Here is a 20,486-nt window from a genome sequence, read left to right as displayed (position 1 = left end):
TGTAAAATTTAAATCGCTACGAAGCATGGTCACATTTCACGCATAATCACATTCTTATAAAATAAAGTAACGCCTACACCACAATAATTAAGTACAAAAAGTTACTTAAATAAAATCTATAAAAAAGTCAATTTGTGAATGAGAAATGTTAAAAATGTGATGATAGATAAAAAATATTATTCGATAATCTGCAGACTAGCTTAAAATAATAATATAGATGCCTATTAGTGAAAACAGAATAAAAAGAGTTTATTCTTTTAAGGAAACTTGAGACAAAACACATCACAAGAAATTCCAAATTTTCATTATACGCTTTTGAAAACCCTGCATTGCACAGCCACATGGTAACAAACATGTAATGAGCACGTCAAAAGCGCATTTATTAAAAAACAACGATGTGAAGATTCAATTCAGCCAAAATTTAGAAGCACCACATAATACTGTAGCATCGAGCCCAAAATCAGAAATTCAAAGAGTTGAATGCCATTCACATTGTTGAAAATGTTTGTGAAACATTTTCGAACATTGTGAAACATGTCGTCTCAAGTTTACCTATACAAGTTATTTATAATATATATACTTTAAAAAGAACCACGAGCTGTTGTTTTAAGAGATTTTAATCTAACCCTACCACTAATTTTGTTCTTACAAAACATTTCCACATCGACTGTGATACCTAACTTTGAGTTTCAATTACAGATCTTGACCACAATTTTTTTTTTGTAATAGGCCTTCCTAAATCATTTTTGAAGATTCATTTGAATTGAACTTTATGTCAAAACATTAAAGTCCATGAGAACGACGATAGAATTTCTAAAGAGAGTAAAATGTTTCGAATTTTAAGTTTTTTTGTTCAGACTTCAAATGACGTTTTGATCACACTTGCCAGCCAGTTTATGTATTCCATTGTGGTTGATCAGTGTCAATGCTTTCCAACTAAGATTGTTCCATCATATTGTTCGATAAGTGAAACATAATATTGCCCTAATGATATCCCTACATGAAACGAATATAGCCCACATATATATGTTGGAAAAAAGTTGAGAGATTTTTTTTTATAAATGCTACTGAGATAGAATGAAACTATAGATTCATAGCTCTAATATAGAAGACACGGCATTTCCATGTACTTAAATATGTTTACTTTTTAAATATGTTTAATATTGACATAATTGTATGTTTTAGTCCCTGAACACTATCTAGATATTGTATGATACTCGAAAATACCTGTCTTTTTATTAATTAGTTTGTTAAACAATAATTAACTATATTGTAACTAGTAACTATAGTCAATCTATGTCTCTATTTTGTGTTATTTCAACTGTATTTTAATTGAGCAACTTATTTAGTTATGAAGGCAGTATTGGTCTCAACTGACTATGATATATCATCGTACGTCATACATATTCATGTACTATATAGAACATAGAACTATGATATAAAATATTTTGTGCGTGACATATAAGTATATTATAATTTTTAAGGATATTTATAAGTCAAATAATTCTAACTACACGTATACTATATACGTATATAGTATTTCAATTTTAACCGACATAGTTCTAAATGACAAATATTACACAGACCTCCGTGCAATATTTGAATAACGTATTTAAATCTATTGTTAAGAATCTTTTTGTTAAACAATAAGGAACCCAATTCATATTAATTGTTTGTATATAATATATTATTTCTGTCATACCAACCCTACAGTCACCGATCTGCAAAGGCATATAAGCGTAATACATATAACAAGTCTTACTCTTCCACTCTCCATTCAAACCATACGTAAAAGGTGAAGCCACGTGTGCGCGTGGATAGTGACGTCAGTAGCGTGGATGATGACGTCATACGTGTGAGTTATCTTGTACCAATAGCGGCTTGGACTGCATGCCGCGGCTGCAGAGCTGCGTTATTTGAGCGGGAGTCTTGCCCCGAGTCTCAGGGAAGTACATTCTGTGGGATAATGTGTTTATTAAATAAAGCTAACCATTCTAGCTACAAGCAGTTTCAACGAGGAAACAAGTGAACACTGAAAGTTTTATCTTTGTAATTGCTTGCTACTAACTTATACATAGGTTTGAGCTGCACTGGGTATTCGAAATTGAGAACCTTTATCATTTGCGATTAATTAATTAATTAAGGATTCACCGACAGACAAAATTACGTGTTTTCAAGCGGAATAATGAAAACAGCACATTAAAAGTGAGTGCTCTGTGTGACAATGTTCTTAAATACGTCTGTAGGAGATAAGCAAAAAAAATCGAATTCAAATACCAATTTTTCAGGTTATAATCCTCACGCAATCACCGCTCCCTAAGCGCTATTGCTCAAAGAAACACCCTTCCCTTAACTTCCCTTAAAAATTATAATTTACCAGTAAATATCCACTTACTTCTGGAAGATGAAGAGACACGCAGTAACGGCGGAGAAGACGAGGAAGGAGTAGGGCCCGATGGCCTCGCGCATGCTGGGGAACGACATGCCCACCAGGAAGTTACCGCCCCAGTTGGCCAGCGAGCCCCACGCCATGCCCGCCGGGCGAGGACCCACCTCGAATATCTCTGTAAATTCAATATTATTATGAAGGATGTCGCTATTTTAGTATTGATTTATTTTTAAGGAAAGCTTAGAGGCTAAAAACAATTAAAAAGTATCGTACTGTAAATAAAATACGTGATACTAATCTTCAGTTTAAGAGTTATAAAAAAAACATTGGGTAAAGTGGCATAGAAAAACACGGGTGAATACTTGCAACTCAACATCTAATATACTGATTATATTTTCTATAATTATACGCATTTATAATTACTAATTACCTGAGGCAATGAAGTAAGGTATGGGCCCGAGGCCTAGACCATAGACTAGAACATACGACAGCACGGCTATCATGCAGACATACGGCATCCACGACACTACGTTCTGAAACAAAACCATTTTGCATTTAACATTTTGTAACTACCTTATATTGAGTACCTTGGATACCAGAGGTGTAATCTGCTTAGACTGGAACTCTGTCCTAACATAGCTTGGAAAAAACCCATAGAAATACGAAAGAAGCAATTTTACTATTGCTTCTTTCATCTTAAATTGTCTTAAAAACGACCATTAAGTAAAAGGTATTTATACTATGAATAACTTAATTTAAATAAACGAGATATCGCTATAACAAAAAACAGTACTTTCTACTACATCAAAAGGCAAAGATGATGCTATACCTATATATAAATGTTAAAGAACTCACCATAAATATCATACAGACAGCCAAGGCGGCCAGTATGACGGAGGCACTGAATATAGAGCCGAGTAACAGCGGCCGGCGCCCGTACATCGGCAACAACTTCAGCATCAGCACCGCCGTACACACGTTGATGAACCCGCACCCTATTGTAGCGTACTGCGAGTTCTTCACCGACAGGCCAGCTTGCTTGAAGATCGTTTGCGAGTAGTAGAATACCTGGGAACATGGATGAGGTTAGTTAGGTAGATGTAGTTTTAAAATACTGTGGCATTTATAGTTGAAATGTGCCCTACGAATCACATACATTACGCCTCATACATCATAATAAATGTTTCGAAGTAAAAACGTCATGTTTTGCCCATTCTGGTTATTTATCGCTAGACCATCAGAAACCGGCCAGTCAGATTTCCGATACTTTGGATACGTACAAATAGGCTAAACCTATAGAAATCGGTTGGGTGAGAAAAAAACCTGAAAAAATATGAAAGTGAAAACATTGCGAAATTTCGATCAATATTTATTGTTATAGAAGTAGAGATACATTATGCAGAAATACATCACGAGTGAAAATTTCAAAATTCTAGCTATAATCGAGCCTGGCATCGATAGGAAAGACTCGGGCACAGACCGTCTCTTATCCACGCATTCCGTAATTCATATACTTATGTATATGAAAAAAGTTCATATACATAAGTATATGAATTGCTACACGCTTTTTTTCTGCTATTTTTTTGTTGTTCTATTTCGTTTTGTCATGCATGTGTTGTCTCTGTCTTTTTGTTTGTTTCTTTTCCTAGCATAAGAGAGTGACTCACGGCGTTGATCCCGCTGGTCTGCTGGCCGGCCTGCATGGCGCAGGTGAGCAGCAGCGGCAGGCGGAGCCGCGCGTCCCGCAGCAGGCCGGCCAGGGGCCAGGCCGCCTCGCCTGCGCGCGCCGCCTCCGCCGCGCGCAGCTCCTCCCGCAGCAGCTCCGTGTCCTCCGACAGCACGCTCGGGGATACGCCGCGCAGCCGGCTCAGTTCTGTACGGATGGAAAACAATACAGACATTTCAAAAAAATGTGAAAAAAATCTAAAAATTCAAGTTATCCATTAAAATTTTATCAAAATTGGTCCAGAAGTTTTTGTAGTTGTAAATTACATTGTCATCAGATTTGAACCTACCCTGAAAATTTAAACCTGCTAACTTATCGTGAAGTGCCTCAAAATTGAGTTGCAAAAATACAACCGCAACAACAGACAAATAAACAAAAAAGTGAATGTATAGAAACGTGGGAATCACAGTGACATTTACAGGTATACGCTCTGTCGCGTTACGTAACGTACATAAGAAGTCATCACTTCAAAAAAATCGAGACAAAAGTATTACTGTGACGTCAATAATATCTTAAGTCAGAGTCCCACGATACTCGATATCACAAACGAGCACACACCGCCAGACACCTGTCTTCCGCTATAACGTGACAACAGCGGTCCGACGCAATCAATTGTGAGACGATAAACAACAAACTTGCTTCATCATCGTTGGTGCAAGGGAAAAACGCACTTATCGACAACGGACGTAGGACTTAGCATAATATTATTTAAAAAGCAGGATATAATAAGAGATAGTTACCTTTTAAAGCTCTCTCCTCATTTTTCTTAACTACGAATAAGTATTTTGGGCTCTCTGGCAGTAAAAATAACAATGGTAAACATATAATGACTAGTATCGCGTAGACGGACAGGAGGTAGGGCCAGTCCTCATTACGACCTGGGGACAAACAAACAACAATATAAGACATCACTTTTACCAATAAAATGTACAAACTTGCAATAAAAACTGTAGTGATCGGATCAAATATACATACATGTACGAGTATACAGCTGCAGTAATTTTCTCGCTATTTCGAATCTCCAGTCATTCATAAAATTTATATACCACGACTCGGGATTTTACTATAGTGATGTTGGTGTAAACTGACATTTATTCCTTTCTACGCCGTAATGTAAAAACATAAATTCATTCATTCACGATAGGCTACGACATAGCCCTGTCGAACGCCACAAAATATTACTACAGACAGCACCTCATATTGCCCGCCATTCATTGCTTTCTATTTATTCTAGCAGTGAAGTAGAAACAGCTCTAGAAACACAGTAGTACATCCATTTTAAAATCGACATTATCTGTTGAAACTTACCCAATATAAAATCTAATCCCATGACCTGTCCGACCAGCACTCCGACGTTGACGCCCATGGGGCAGGCCACGCCCAGCGCCCCCGTCAGCCTCAGCGGCGCCAGCTCGGTCAGGTACATGGGCACTATGCTGGTGGTTAGACCTGGAGGAATTATGTCTTAGTTTTAGAAGCGATAAAAAAGAAAATTAAATTTTAATAGTTACATTTTAGGCTTCGTTGTTTTAAAAGATTGTCTAGTCGGGTAACACCGAAAGGTTTTTTTGTTCTTGAAAGAGAACTTTTTGACTCCTTTATTCTCTTTTGTTTAAGCTTGCGTAACGTTTGTACTCGAAAGGCTTTTTAAACCATTTTTTCATATTTTTGTATTTGTTACTTTGTCAAAAGATGTTAATCAATACATTGCCATCTTCTATTCTTCTGAATGCAAGCATACTTTTATTCCAACATTCACACCAGTACAGTATGATATCTCACCTCCAGATAAGCCGACTAGTAATCTCCCTAATATTAGCAGTTCTACGGAGTTAACTCTTTCGCACAAGAGAAAGAGCAGGGCGCCGGCAGCCGATAGCACGTTCGTCACTACAGTTGCCATTTTTCTATAACAAAATATACATTTCAATTGATACATCGTTAGCAGGCATAGTTTAATAACATACCTACATTTATATACACGGTGATTTTTTAGTCGTCTTACAAAAGTAGCCCAGTTCATGTATCCGACATAAAATACCCCTAGGCGCGATTTTTTTTTTATCTTCTACTAAGATAATAGGTACGAAGAAAAATGAAACATGAGAAATCTTAAACATCCTGTTAAAAATGATAAAAACGCCGCCGCCCGCGCCCCTCACCATTGTTACAAGGCTCGGACCGCGCTCGCAACAGAGCTGTGTTTCTAAAACTACGAATTGCCTCATAATATTGAATAAAAATTGCATTTTTAAATACCTGTTTTTTATCATGAACGTGTTCTAGTCATTGGATACAAGAACTGGGCTGCTTTTGTAAGACGACTAAAAAATCACGGGGTATAGTATTTTTTATAGAAACTTTATAGAGCTGATGAAATAGTTTACCTACGACCCCGCTGCCGCTGCATCAGCTCATGATTAAAGACTCCGACTGGTACCGAAACTAGTCGGGCAATCTCGATAAATGAGAGTAAGCCATTGCGTCATTTAATAATATAAATGTGTGTATTGAATTCGATTTATGCCTAGCATAAATAATTCATTCGTCTCGATTCAATAGAGAGGAAGGTTAAGCATATATGATTTAAAACTTGCACAAACGATTCTAAAATTGTCGTGGACGAAAAAGCCTCACTTTCAAAATCTACCAATCTACAAAGCCAATATGGTGTGGAGTTGTCACCCTATGATAGACTACCGGCAACGAATTCAGTGACTAGGCTCCCCCAAAAACACCTGATTTTTTATGAATAAAATATTAAAAATGGACAATACTTGAGCTTAATTACTAACGATTGCTACCAAAACCCTATCGTTTTTCAAGGTTTAAACTTTAAGGAGTTTTGTGTGGAGTTTATATTTAAAACCCTATTCCAAGGGATAAAACTAGAGAAATATATGTTAAGTCATCACGTACCTGCCCAAGCTGTTGGCGAGCACAGCGCCGAGTATAGAGCCGGTACATCCGCCGACAATGAAGATGGACACTACAGAAGACCAGAGAACGTTCAGCCATTGTTCAGTCAGCACCACGTCGTAGCGGCTTATGAAACTCTCGTTGCAGAACTTTTTTATTACCTGAACCAAGAAAAAAGAATTAAACTTAAAAAAAAAAATAGAGCCTTTTCGCGCAAGTTTCGTCATGATATTTTTGAGGTATTTTGTGATGGCATTTATTTTAATTTTAATTTGATTGATGTTAAATTTCTAATTAATTTACATAGGTTATTGCTCCAAGTGAACCTACCACGTACCATTATCTTAATACAATGTGTTTTCTCTAAAATTTATATAATAAAATACCTTTCAATGCACCGCGGATAAATATTTATAAGGAAAAACAAAAGCAGAAAATTCATTGAAATTATTTTTTTTTGTCGAAACAATGTGCATCCTTCCATTGTTCATGATAAGTAAATGAGCGTGACCGTCCCACAGATTCAATGATAAACAATATTTCGTATTTGTGGAAAACAAGTTAACAAATGACATCGCATTGTTGTATTCAACACAATAAAATTACTTTCAAAATTATACGTACAAAGGAAACTCAAATGGAATGAAAAATTTTGGTTATCATATATTAAATGTAGCAAATCAACTCGGGATCATATATTTATTTATTATACTGTGGAGGACTTACAGCTTAAAAGATAAAACTTAATAAATAAACAACTATAGTTGACAAAAAACCAATTACAAGTCTTCACGTGTAGAATTATTTTAAATTTTAACAGTTATATATTGATAAGGTACCAAGGAACACTCCGTATGTTAGCAATAACAAATAACCTAATAAAATCCTGAAACACCACTAAATTATAAACCGTACCGAACCCCCGATCAGTATTAAAATTCATTTATCAACAAAAACCTTTCCTGACTTTAAACAAAATGTTGACGTGTAGCGCTCCCATTTTAACCCTATATTACAAATGCATACACGCAGCCATAAAAGAAACGTGCTATTGCCCATAATCTACTAAATGCGTTGAGTCACGTGAATTAGGCTTAATAAAACACCAGTCAGCTTCATAGTCTACAGTTCGTAGCAGATTACTGGCTTTCAATTCGGAAATTAGAAATGAACATTCAAATGTTAATGCTATGTAAACATTAAATAAGGTTTACATAGCACCGGGTAGCATGAGCTCATAATATGACATAAGAATATATGTATTGGGCTAACATAACCCGACGGTGAAGGCGACAATAATTTACCATTCATAAAATTTGTGTTTTATTATAGCCCTCCGTACCTACTTAAAATCAAATCACAAAGAAACAATTAATTTCATTAAGCTTGAAAAAAAAACGATCGGTCGAGGTAGTGCCTGACCTATTTGCTTTACTTTTTGAATTTCACTGTTTATTCCCTAGTAATTACCTCAGTTACCTTGCTATGATCAGTGGACGAAGTAATTAGTATACAATTTTAATGGTTACATGTTACATGCTGTGCCGATAAATTGGAAATCAATCATACTTGTAGGTTCACGCTACAATTGGTTACTTGCCTACAAGAGATCGTGAAGCCTACGTGAAGTTAATTGCTTTCTTATTGCACTGACGTCAGCAAAGCTTATATAAAGGTAATGCAATTTTTTAAGGAGTTACCGGTGTGATTTTTATTATATGTAGCAAGATTGTGATTTGATGATGAGGTTTTATTGTATTTATTTGTTTGATTATAGATTAATTATAAGGTAATATTAAGATAAAAGTTTACATGATGATGATGATGAATGATTTCAGATAATCAAATTGCGGAACTATATTTAATGGTGAAGAATAAAAAGTGAAAAAATCGATTTAGTTCTTCAAGTCAAACCTCATGGGGCTCATGACGGCACTAGCAGATTCTTTGACAGAACAAATATAACGATTACTGACGGAGGGTTTCACAACTCTTCAAATATAATTCGTAATATTTTTTAATTAACGGATGGAAATAAACAATTTTTTCAACGTTTTTTATCATATCGGAGTAGCGAAATGTTCCTATTAAATTTCGTTTAGGTATGTACTAACCTCAGCTGGCGTATTAACAACTCCTATATTGTATCCGACAGGTAGCGACGAGCCCAGTGTGGTGACTATCCCGGCAAGCACCAAGTAGAAGGACCATCCCCCCTTGTAGTCGTGCGATGTGGTTAGATGCTGGTGCTCGGTGGTTATCTGGAAATTGTTCGTAGATATTTAAATAACATTATAAGCAAAGTATTTGTACAATTTAAATTCCTACAATATCCTCATTCAGAGAACTACTTAGTAATTTAATTAATGGGTAGCTAAAATTGCTAAACATTATTATGAAGTAAAAACAGTGATTTATGCGTAAGTACTTGGAATGATTTACAACAGACATAATTACTAGAAATAATACTAGTAATTATTGTAGGTATAATTTGCACAGACAAGGACAACATGAATATACATCTATACCACATTTAAGCAATAAATACTGGCTGCAACAAAAAGAATAAAACAAAAAAAAACATAATTCAAAGTTAAGAAATCAACTTACAAACAAATTAATAAAATCCTTCAGCTTCATTCTTTTATTTCTTATAATATAATTTAAATATCGAACTTAAAAAGTCAAATCACGATCACAGATCACCACTTGACAGAGCACATAGTGAGGAACGCAACGGCGACATCGACGCACGAAGGCACAACACTACAGAGGACGAATATCGGCCAGTACCAGTCACAGAGCCAGCCGTCTAGAACGAAGTACGTTAAGGCGATTGAGGCTGAGCCGTGGCCGGCAGTTGCTGATATACTGTTAAGGAGGTTATTGAAAACGATAGTTAAGTTATTTGTTCTTATACCCAAATGCAAGTGTTAGGGGTGACACTTCATAGTAAGAAAATTGAAAAAAAATTGATTCGCTTCTCTGACAATGGTACGCGTGAGGATACTACTCGTTCATGTTCTTCGGTATGGCCTTATGCCCAGAAGAAAGACATGTATGTTCCGACCAAATTTATGCTAGCAGACCAGTATTTTAGCATCTGGCATCTGGCTCAGTCCAGTAAATTGTGATTTATGAGCGTTTTTGTTAATTCTAATAGCATTCTTTCAGGTCGTGGCCTGTGTAAGTGGTAAACCTCGACACTAAAAAAACTATATTTTAACAAAAATAAATTAATTGGCCACGAAATGACAAATGATAGTAGTGTCATAGTAGCACGTACTGAATGAAGCCGGCGTTATGAGGGTGTTTTCGCATTCGGTTAAATTTTATATTATCACTGTGTTTTGAATAAGATCGTTAAGTGTTTGTAAGCCATTAACTTATTCATTCCGATTCGTAACTTTTTATTTGACATAAAAGCAAATGGAGCTAGTAAGTTCACAGTATAAACGCGCGATGCATTCTTTTATAATACAGCTATCGGAATCATAAAAAGGTAATAAAAAATAATGAGCTATAACTTTTCAATAAAAGTAAAACATCATCATACTATTATCGATATGAATAACCTTTGCCCTAGTTTAATAACATATAATGGATTTTATTTTTATGTAAGGTGTTTTATATAAGGCGCGTATAGTATCACGCCGATTGCATATTTGCCGGCGTTTTGATTGATTTAGAGAGAATAGGATATTTATTAACAGAGTTTAAAAGGAGGAGGTTCTCAATATATTGTTTTTATGGTTTTTTACTTTAGAAATTCGGACTGGAAGAACCAATTGTGTTGATTCTTTTTTTATTTGACGTGAAATAGCTATCACTTGGTCCCATTTTCATCAAGTTAGGCTCAGTAGTTTTTATTTGAAGTCGGTTGTATGTTTTGTAAGGTTAAATATTATTTATTTACTTGTTACACTTAATAAAACTTCGTCACTCAGGTGCGAGTGATGTCGTTTTAAAGAGAACTTTAAGAATATACCAAAGACTCCACAAGTGCTAAAGTAGCGTGTCAACCCTACAAAGAACTCAACAAATATAAATAGGGCACAAAAGCCCCTACACAATATTTTGTGTTTAATAAGGTCTTTGATCCCCACATAGTTTTAAATCAATTGTGGGCAACTCAACTAGGCATTCCAAAAGCTGAGCTGATGATACTACACTAAGAATCAGGGCGCCCAACAGGGCCCATATTATTCTTTAACATGTTTTAATTTTTATCATCTCTGAGTAATAATAATATGGAACGCAATAAAAAATTGATTAAGTATTGAGTACTGAGTATAGAAATCCTTTAACTATGTGTTTTAAGAACAAAATTGAATCAAATATAAAATTAAAGATCGCTTTCAAATTTAAATATTAGGGGTTTTAGCTCAACGATTCTCAGCTTAAAAAAAAAATATTTTGTTGATAGGGTATCGAAATATAAAAACATATTTATCATACAGTGTCTCCGTTACATTTCTTGCTATTAAACCCAAATAAAAGTTACGAAAGTAACAAGCCTGTAACTGTCCCAATATGGAGCAAAGACCCCTTAAAGAGCATTAAAATGATAAACGTAATATGAAACAGACTCCCTTTGTATTCAGTTCAAACAGTATTACAACTCGTTTAATGGTCATACTACTGACCTTTGCTACTACTGATGAATGACATAATAATTATCTACACTTGCAAGCAAAAACAAACATTAAAGTTGAAGTTAAACGTACAACATTTGTTTGCCAAATATAATCACTTCTTTTCAAAACATACTCGTTACGTACTAAAATAAGAGATAGTACACAATTAAATAACATACATGAACGGTTAGGTAACCTACAGACCTAGTAGGCCACGCTTTTGACAAAGTTCCGTTTTAAGTGGCTATGGATTAATATTGGAAAGTTTAATACTGCAATATAAGGTCAATGGATGGTCAATCAAAATTGTATAAAATTCTGGACTATCGTTTTTTGACAAAATCTGACCATTGGATACCGATGTACACCTGTCCAAAATATCCATTCGCTATCGTATTTGGTGGATTTTTGTCCACCGAGTTATCATCATAGAAGAGTAAGCATCAGCCTACTAGGTCCAACAGTTAAACATTCTACATATAACAATACACCAGCATTCAGCACAACAGGTCAAAGCGTTATCAAAGGATACAGACAAGACAGGATGAAGACGAGAACATTGTTAGTCCGGACAGGAAAGTGAAGAACTCGAGCAGTATAAGCGCTAGAGATGACGCGAGCCCAGCTACCAACCTGCAATCATGCGCATGCTCAATGACTGAACACCCATTATGATCTGTCAAAACGGTGCTGTCACTGTGGGAACGAGACAACGTACTCCAAGGCAGATAGTGTGTGTCCTTCTTTGGCTGTGACAACATTCTTGGTCCCGTAGACAACAGTCGATTTTACAAGCGTTAGCGCTGATCAAACATTGAAATTTTCAAAAATTCGGGCCATTCGCGGGTGATCAGTGTTAGCCCTTATACTAATGTCACTTGTCTAGCGGGCCAGACCGAATTTAACAGATCATAATACAGGTACAGATCTACGAACCTTCCGAGTAGAAACAAAAACAAAAACAATTGAATTCCAACTTTATTTTAGAAGTTTAATTAGTTAGCTGAAAGACAACAGACGGAGAGTCGTAAGATATAGGTCTTAATGTTGATTTTCTATTGTATTAATGTTTTTGTTTGTGCGCCTCGGAGGTGCGTGACCTGAAAAGACTAGGTCATACATAAATAGACCCGAATCACGTAACACTAAAACATCTGAAGCAAGCATTTTTAGTAAACATCTAGTGAAAGTAATATAAACAGATATCGATTATAATAAAACGTAATAAGGACCTTCTCAAGTGGGCAGAAAAGCAGTAAAAACTGACTGCAGAAAATATGAGCCTGATCAAGTTTATCACTTCAAAACGATATTAAAAGGTAATCCAGTTGCAGATACTTTCTGCAATCGATTTTCAATGTTTTTTTTAGCTGTTGATCTCAATGATTTATGAAACTAGCTCGTTTGCGTATCGTGATAAGGAATTGCATACCATTTTATAATAACCAGTTCAACGGTTTACTAATAAAGTAAATACATATTATTTAGTTACTATAGTGAAACTGATTCACTTTGAAATGGTGCAACGGGGTTGCTCGACTAGTTTTGGACCTAACCGGGGGCCTTAATCATGAGCTGACGCAGCGAGGTCGCGTGTCGAACTCGTGACCCTGCAGCGTCAAATCGCCGCCCGATAAATACGCTTTAGTAAACCGTTGCATCATTTAATAATGTAAACAGATAATATAATATTAAAGAGTCCAAAGGACATCGACGGGTTTGGAGCATGTGTTCTTTTACTGGAGAAAAACATGTTATGAATTGAAAGGTTAGAATTGAGATAATCAACAAAACACAGTGTATCTTCAATGTGGGAATCACATGCCTCAACATTAAGCAATAGATAGTCAGCATCACAGTAACATTAGTAAGGACATGGATTTGTCCTTCAAGTCGGAAAACTAATTCATAATTATCTCAATTGCATCTCAAACAGCTACTAGAACAACAAAAGGGTATAAAGCGCAATTGTATCAATATTTAACTAATTCATTGTGACTAAAACAAAGGACACACTAAGTACTCTTAGTACACACATTGACAACTACGCAGATACAATGAATGGTACCTAAGTGTAAAACAAAGATTGTTTACTTTGTACAGCGTAATTCACCTTATTGTCTGATGAAAGTCAATCATTCAATCATGTTGCTAACTGTGAGAAAAGAATTAACGACTGTAGGAACTGCTTGAATGTTCATGTCTATTTTTTTTAATACAACTCTCGCATTTAAGAACTGAATCATATCGATAAAAATTTAGTCACATGGACAAAGACACCCAAACTCAGGACAAGCATTCGCGGATCACACAAATGCTTATCCTAAACGGAGATCAAAACCCGCGACAGCGGTCAGTAGTTTTGGCGTGGTGGTAGACCTCAACCACTCGGCTATCAGTGCAAGTAACGCAGGGGACCTACCAACACCTCTTGAAGTGGGAATGTAGCAGTAGTGCCATCTGTACACAACAATTCAAGATTGAAGCATGCGATTTCTCCAACGGCTTATTAAACGAACTAGGTCAGATCACCGTGCATGAAGCACCAGCATGCATCTAATGTAATGATTAGTAGCAGAATTTCGTCAGTGAATAAAAGGCATCGATTTTAGTGAGGAGGAGGATCATACCTTTTGATTTAACAACGGTTTACTAAGGCGTATTGATTGGGATAGCCAGAATAATTTCGGTCCCTAGGGTATCGTTAAGAACGAACCGACGCTGCACTGTTTTTAATTTGTTCGTGAAATGAGAAAATATCAGCAACTTGCGGTCGTAACGGTGGTAAGTCCTAAGCTTTGAACTTATTGCTAATTCATCACTAACACTTTAACAAGCCTGAAGTTGTATGACAGAGGAAAACAAAAAGAATTACAGACATACAATATAACATGACATGATTGGACATAGAGCAGCCAACCTTTGATAACAGCGTCAATATCGAATAGCAGACAAGCATGCGTTATTATTCTTCTATTTCCCGGCCAACACCTAACACCAAGAATTTATCGAAAACGGATGACCGGGCACATGTCATAACAAACATCCTCGCTACCTAAAACTTAAACAAGGAGAACCACGTTGAAATCGAAAATACGTTTATTATTAATGTGGTAACGGTCAACAATCGAAGTTTCACACGTGACCGAAAACAAAGGAGAGTCATACGATGCTGATACACGTGCGGCACACCAACCAGGTACTAGCACCTCTTCAGATAACATCGTTGCAGTTGAAGAAGAGAGACAGCGCTCTACACCGTGTCTAATGCTGTCTCGCTTCGACAACTGCAACAGCCTTACTTTAAGCAGTGGCAGTGGGACTACAGAACGTGGTGGACGGCATGTTTACTTCTGCGGAACAAAGGTTACGTAGACATCACAAAATTACACAAGCACATATGCGTAATACTGAACGACATTAGACTGCGTTTCCAAGACAGATGCGTAGCACCGAATATTTTTAAAGAAACAATAGAATTGCTTTATGTGGGCATAATTACAGACGTGCTGAAGCTTTGCAACGTTTCTCTAAGCTGTATTTTGATTTACCGGCAATTACAAATAGCTCCTCAAAACTAACTAAACTTAACCGGGTTCCTCAAAAATAAGACTTTTCGGAAAAGAGTTCCTCAAGACAGAATAATAATAAGAAACATGAAGCATTGTTTACAAAATGGGTCAGTAGTTGGAACAAACAATTGCGGCTCAGACAAGTGAATAAATAAACTGTTGAATAGCCCCCTTTTAAAGCAATTTATGTGGAGAAAAGGTGGCTTTCTTTTACATTTTAAGTGTTTCTATCAACATGGGCAAATTACCATTTCGCAAAAAAAGCTTCATGGTTTGAGGGAACTGTTAATAGAAGTGAGAGCTTTAAAAAGGAGGAAATTTCAGTGGAATCTACCATCAGATAACAAAGTATGCTGAGCTAGAGTTTATTGACCCCTTGGCATATATTATATAGCTCACGTTTGCATTTCCTTGCGAGTGGTACAAAATTGAGTTTATTTCGAGTTATGAAAGTTTCAACATAAAGTAACTGTCCAAACAAAAGAGAAAAAACAAAATCTCCATAAAGGCATAGAAAGACAAATATAAGAACAGCTCTAATTGAATCCTACAAGAGCTTCACTTCTTTATTTTCTTCTTTTTTCCACGTTTTTATACACTCACTTTTCTTTTTTGTTTTCATTCCGGTTGGTTTTTTGCAACACAATTTGGAGGCACTTCCTCATAAGCTAGGAGGCTGAAATTTTCAGAGTAGCTTAAAACACGATGACAATGCAGTTTATAACTATAAAAACCGTTGGACCGATTTCGATAAAATTTTAATGGAGAAAGCGGAAGGGTGTCGGACCTTCACTTAAATATCGATACACGAATAGATTTCTAATGAGAAGAATTAATGCAATGAGTTGAGATTTTTCCAACTAATTATATAATATAAACATTTTAATTAGAAATATATGCTTATAATATTAATACTCAGGCGTGAATAATTAGACTCATAAATCATCTAACACAACGTTTGCCCTACTAACGTGCTGCGTTATCAGGTCACTGATAAGTCATGTAGATCAAAGAAGAGTTTCGCACCAGTCTTCGTTAATATTTTCATTACCAAACTTTAAACTAAGTAGGTTTACGACTAAAATTCATAAAAAAAATACGCCCGACTCTACATGGTGTACCATTTTATGCGCAATATATGGAAGTAATTGGTTCATTACAGGCTTCTGAATCGAATTCCATGGAAATTAAGGTATTTTAATTTAACAGTAAAGTTCTTTGCTATGGTTTAGAGTCAACATATATAACAAATAAAATGCTATTGAAAATATTATAATAGACTCAAAATTACGAAAATCATATTATTATTCTATTTGCACTAATTGAAGTGTTACGGAAAAGACCGGGATCCAATATTCCGGTTCACCCTTTGGCTTGAATGATTGAAACCCGTTCTGTATCTATTCACGTGATTCGGCTTTCCGGCATACCTACTAATATTCAGTACAATGAGATTATATACATTAGCCTATTGTGTGTCCTTGTCCAGTTGAAAGTATTGTGTTAGTTTGAGTGCCAAGGCAATGGAAGAAGCAACGCAAGATTTACGGGACTCTGGCACCTCTCGTTCGGACACGGGCATGAGAAAGGAGCGAATGTGTGGAGCACTCGCCAAGTTCGGTAAATACAATACTATCTAAATTTCTCGTGTGACTTCAAAAGCTTTTACAGTGTATCACCTAATAGTTGAGGTCGTCACGGAAAAGCCAATATGCACGACTTGGCACGGGTTCGATTCGCGCGTAGGACAAGCGTATTTGTGTGCATCTAAGAATGCTTGTCCACAGTTTGGGTGTCTTTGTGCTTGTGACTTATTAATATTGCGTCTGGTAGAGATATTTCTAAATCAACATGGGCCAGTTTGATCTAAGCAAGGCATATTTTACTATATAGTTACTGCCTAGGTTCACATTTTATAACATTGAACTAATGCAGTAATTCAAAAACAGCTAACCGCCAATTGACAGCGCGATACGTGCTGTACTGTGTAAGTACGCCCAAAAGTTTACAGCAATATAAAAAAAATCAAAAAAAATACTTCTACATAAACAGGTTTTTATTTAACAAAATTTAATAACGAGCACGATTTAAAATAATAATTTATAACCGTAATCGGGGTGTCCGAGAACTTGCAATCTAATCCGTTACGCTTTGTATTATAATCAAATAAATGGTTAACTAAAATTCAAAAGTAAACATGTTTTAAGTATAGTTTATCCAAAAACCACTTGTGGCACGTGTTCATATTCGTTTGTTCAGACTCTCCAGTGTGTATAATTATAAAGAAAAATGTTACATTCACAAACGATATCTCTGAACCTCGTAAATTATTCAAACATTACTCATACAAAATTGGGCTTATCACGCCCGCAGAACCGGCGACCGGACATTGACACTCCATAACCTCCATTTCGTGTAACTCAATTTTAATATAAGCCGTAAGCTCTTTGAGCGGAGGCCTTTAATCCATTTACCCACTAAAACCTCAATTGAGTTAAAAAATACCTGTTGATCTAAACAGATAATGTATAAATAGCAATAGCACACTGCACAAAACATGTGGGACAACACTTCACAGACGTAAAAATGTAGGAAAGACAGCACTAAAAATAACTTAAAGAAAATAAACAAACACTTAAATGAAAACTTTTTAGTGCCAACCTTTGCCTCCCCGTGTTCTCGAGCCATTTTCTATATTGTTGTAACACCACTAATGTTTATGAGAGACAAAACTCGAATGAGGTAAATATACGCGTGTCTGAGCGGCGCGTACGTCGCAGGGTTTGGCCTTGAACTCAGCTAAACTAACTGTTCACACTAACGTAATACCGTAACTTGCAGACCAGTTATGAAATAACCAGCATCTGTATTGTCTGAACCAAAATTGTTCTAAAACAACGTCTATGCTAAAAGAACTTACTTTTTGCTGAAACGTCTATGCTTACGCAAATATTGTCAAATAAGTAACCTATGTCCTCTTGCATCACTTAAAGTTCGTCCTTTGAAAGTCACACGTCTGTATTTAAACAGAAAAATATTATTTTGTGCACAGCATAATTATTAAATAAACATTGCTTCGAAGTTTTTATAGTCAGAGCTGTCGAGATTATCAATTGTACTACGATTTGTTTTTTTAAATAATGTAATGATAATCGGCTGGTTGTAACCGGATTGCCAGTATTATTGTATTGCACATGCATTACAATGAGGAGCGGATTTTTAATTGTTTAAACCAGTTCCGCAGAGTAAGCGTTTGCTTTAACTGTAAACTCCTTTATAAGCCGCCAGCAAGAAGACAATGGTATCTAGTGGTGAAAATTAAAAACAAAACTAGATTTTCGATTTTTGAACTCCTTATGCCTGCATCCTTTTTTCAGCTATTTTTTAGTCGGTGTCCAGTTTCACTAGATTCAACAAGGAACCATTTTTCACGTAGTTATTTTTTCGGTACTTCCTTTTTCCGAAAAACCCGATTGAAACACTCTACAATCTAGTAGTATATTTTGTAATCAGCGCGTATTTATAATGAGCTTGGCCTTTGACAGCGAGATCCATTTAAACAGAAATAGAGTTTCATGTTAATTCTGACTATTCTCGTTAATTTTCATCTTTTAACAAACATGTCATCCCTACATGTACGTGGATGTAAGATAGTTTGTTGCGATTTCACACGAAAACTATTCAACCGATCACCATGACAAGTTGTACACGCATTTTTGCAAGTATTATATGAAAGTAACAAAGAAGATTGGTAAAAAAATGAATCAGGATTATAGAAAGTCATAGGCCTGGGCTAATATTTGATATTTTTCTTTGTGGCTAATTCAATTTTTCCCTATTTTTTTCTGGCCGCGCCCCAGAAAATGACCATTATTGCATGTCTGCATAGAAAATTTGAAAAATATGCTTGTTTGGCGAGGACCTTATTGAGATACTGACAAATGAGGTTCATGAGAATTGGAGTTTATTCGGATCGGAACAAATTAACTATATTTGTCCTATTAGTTTTGTACTGGCAGTATTACCGCAAATAATTGCCGATATACTGGATGCTCCGTAGCCTAGCCAAATGCCTAAGACTAAAGGACACCATAATTAAAAAGTAATTGCCTTACATTCAAAAGGTGCAATATTGTTACATTTTGAAAGTGCCTGAAAAACGGTCTACTTGAAACTTATGATTTTGATTTTGGTCTTAAGTCCTTTATAGCAACCTAACCAAACCTACCAACATTGCAAATACAGGGTCCAAGGATTATGCATGTCCTACACCAATATGACACTCGAACCGCCATACGACGCCGAAACTAAATCAAATATTGAATCACAATTACCCTTTCCTAAGAAACTGCAACACAGGCACCGCCCTCTCCACGTAACATAACAAATGTACAATCTGGCGTCACCACAATACAACACAATCGAGAACAAAAAGCACAAAAAAATCAACTTACTTCGCTAGAGGCCGTTGACCCCATATATTTAACTGGGTGACACTTAAAAATTTAAATCTGGCTGATATAAAAACCAGAATGAAACTTAACAGCTCGATATAGCTTGGAAATTTAGAATTAAACGTTATGACACTTCGCGGCTCACGTGCACGGTACTGGTGGAGTCGCCTGACCGCTGCGGAGCTGCGCCGGCGCACTACAGCCGTAGTGTCCGGCGCACCGTCACAACACCTCGTATTTAGTAAACTTTGGATGGCCGATGGCAATTTTTACCAGTTATAACTGGATGTTTGGATAGGTCGGCTGATGTAGGGATGACACTAATTATCTGCAAAAGATCAAGTATCAAAATCTCTAATCACGAGTATTCATTAAAAAAAGAAAGGCAAAACAGCTGAAAATGGAAAAGATTGACAGTTCAATAAGAATTATGGAATATTTGCCCAAAAACCGTACCCTAACGCAATATCTCCCAACGAAAAATCCTAAATAACGAAATTTTCAATCAAAAGCTACAATAATTAATACAGACATACAGAAATCACCCACATTTCTATAAGTACATTTACGACTGATAAGGCATTTCTTCCGATATCAATTAAGAGATTAGTTTTACGACGGCTAATTACACTTACATGTAAGTAGCGTAAACAAATACTGATAAAGGTCGCGTAACTACTGGTACATAAAGCATTAAATACATAAACCAGGAACAATACCGGCTGTATATCTTACAAATGCAATTACGTACATAAATAAACTGGTTAAATATGTTTAAGAATATACAGG

At 36.0% G+C, this 20,486-nt stretch overlaps 2 protein-coding genes across 11 annotated transcripts in view; one reads left to right on the top strand and one right to left on the bottom strand.

Annotated features, from left to right (window-relative positions):
* Nucleotides 1-172: 172 nt before the first annotated feature.
* The window catches only part of LOC113508768 (solute carrier family 2, facilitated glucose transporter member 1-like), a 22,250-nt gene continuing 1,936 nt past the window's right edge, over nucleotides 173-20,486 (bottom strand). The window contains exons 1-13 of one of the 10 annotated variants that reach the window (XM_026891860.1): nucleotides 19,698-19,993; nucleotides 12,204-12,304; nucleotides 9,645-9,897; nucleotides 9,149-9,295; nucleotides 7,035-7,195; nucleotides 5,898-6,022; nucleotides 5,424-5,564; nucleotides 4,856-4,993; nucleotides 4,057-4,262; nucleotides 3,245-3,457; nucleotides 2,820-2,922; nucleotides 2,396-2,564; nucleotides 173-1,956 (exon numbers count right to left, since the gene is read on the bottom strand). In XM_026891860.1, coding sequence (XP_026747661.1) covers nucleotides 1,848-1,956; nucleotides 2,396-2,564; nucleotides 2,820-2,922; nucleotides 3,245-3,457; nucleotides 4,057-4,262; nucleotides 4,856-4,993; nucleotides 5,424-5,564; nucleotides 5,898-6,022; nucleotides 7,035-7,195; nucleotides 9,149-9,295; nucleotides 9,645-9,674 — 1,542 coding nt within the window. In that variant the 5' untranslated portion in view covers nucleotides 9,675-9,897; nucleotides 12,204-12,304; nucleotides 19,698-19,993 and the 3' untranslated portion in view covers nucleotides 173-1,847. The other 9 variants (XM_026891856.1, XM_026891857.1, XM_026891861.1 and 6 more) reach the window with 9 other exon arrangements.
* Nucleotides 12,311-20,486, top strand: part of LOC113508766 (protein HIRA homolog) — a 27,353-nt gene continuing 19,177 nt past the window's right edge. Inside the window, 1 exon segment of the mRNA XM_026891851.1 lies at nucleotides 12,311-16,863. Coding sequence (XP_026747652.1) covers nucleotides 16,767-16,863 — 97 coding nt within the window. The 5' untranslated portion in view covers nucleotides 12,311-16,766.

This window comes from Trichoplusia ni, chromosome 3 (genome assembly GCF_003590095.1).
Source record: "Trichoplusia ni isolate ovarian cell line Hi5 chromosome 3, tn1, whole genome shotgun sequence".
Lineage (NCBI taxonomy): Eukaryota > Metazoa > Arthropoda > Insecta > Lepidoptera > Noctuidae > Trichoplusia > Trichoplusia ni.
Note: the sequence above shows the minus strand (reverse complement) of the source record. Positions and strands in the feature narration are given on the sequence as shown.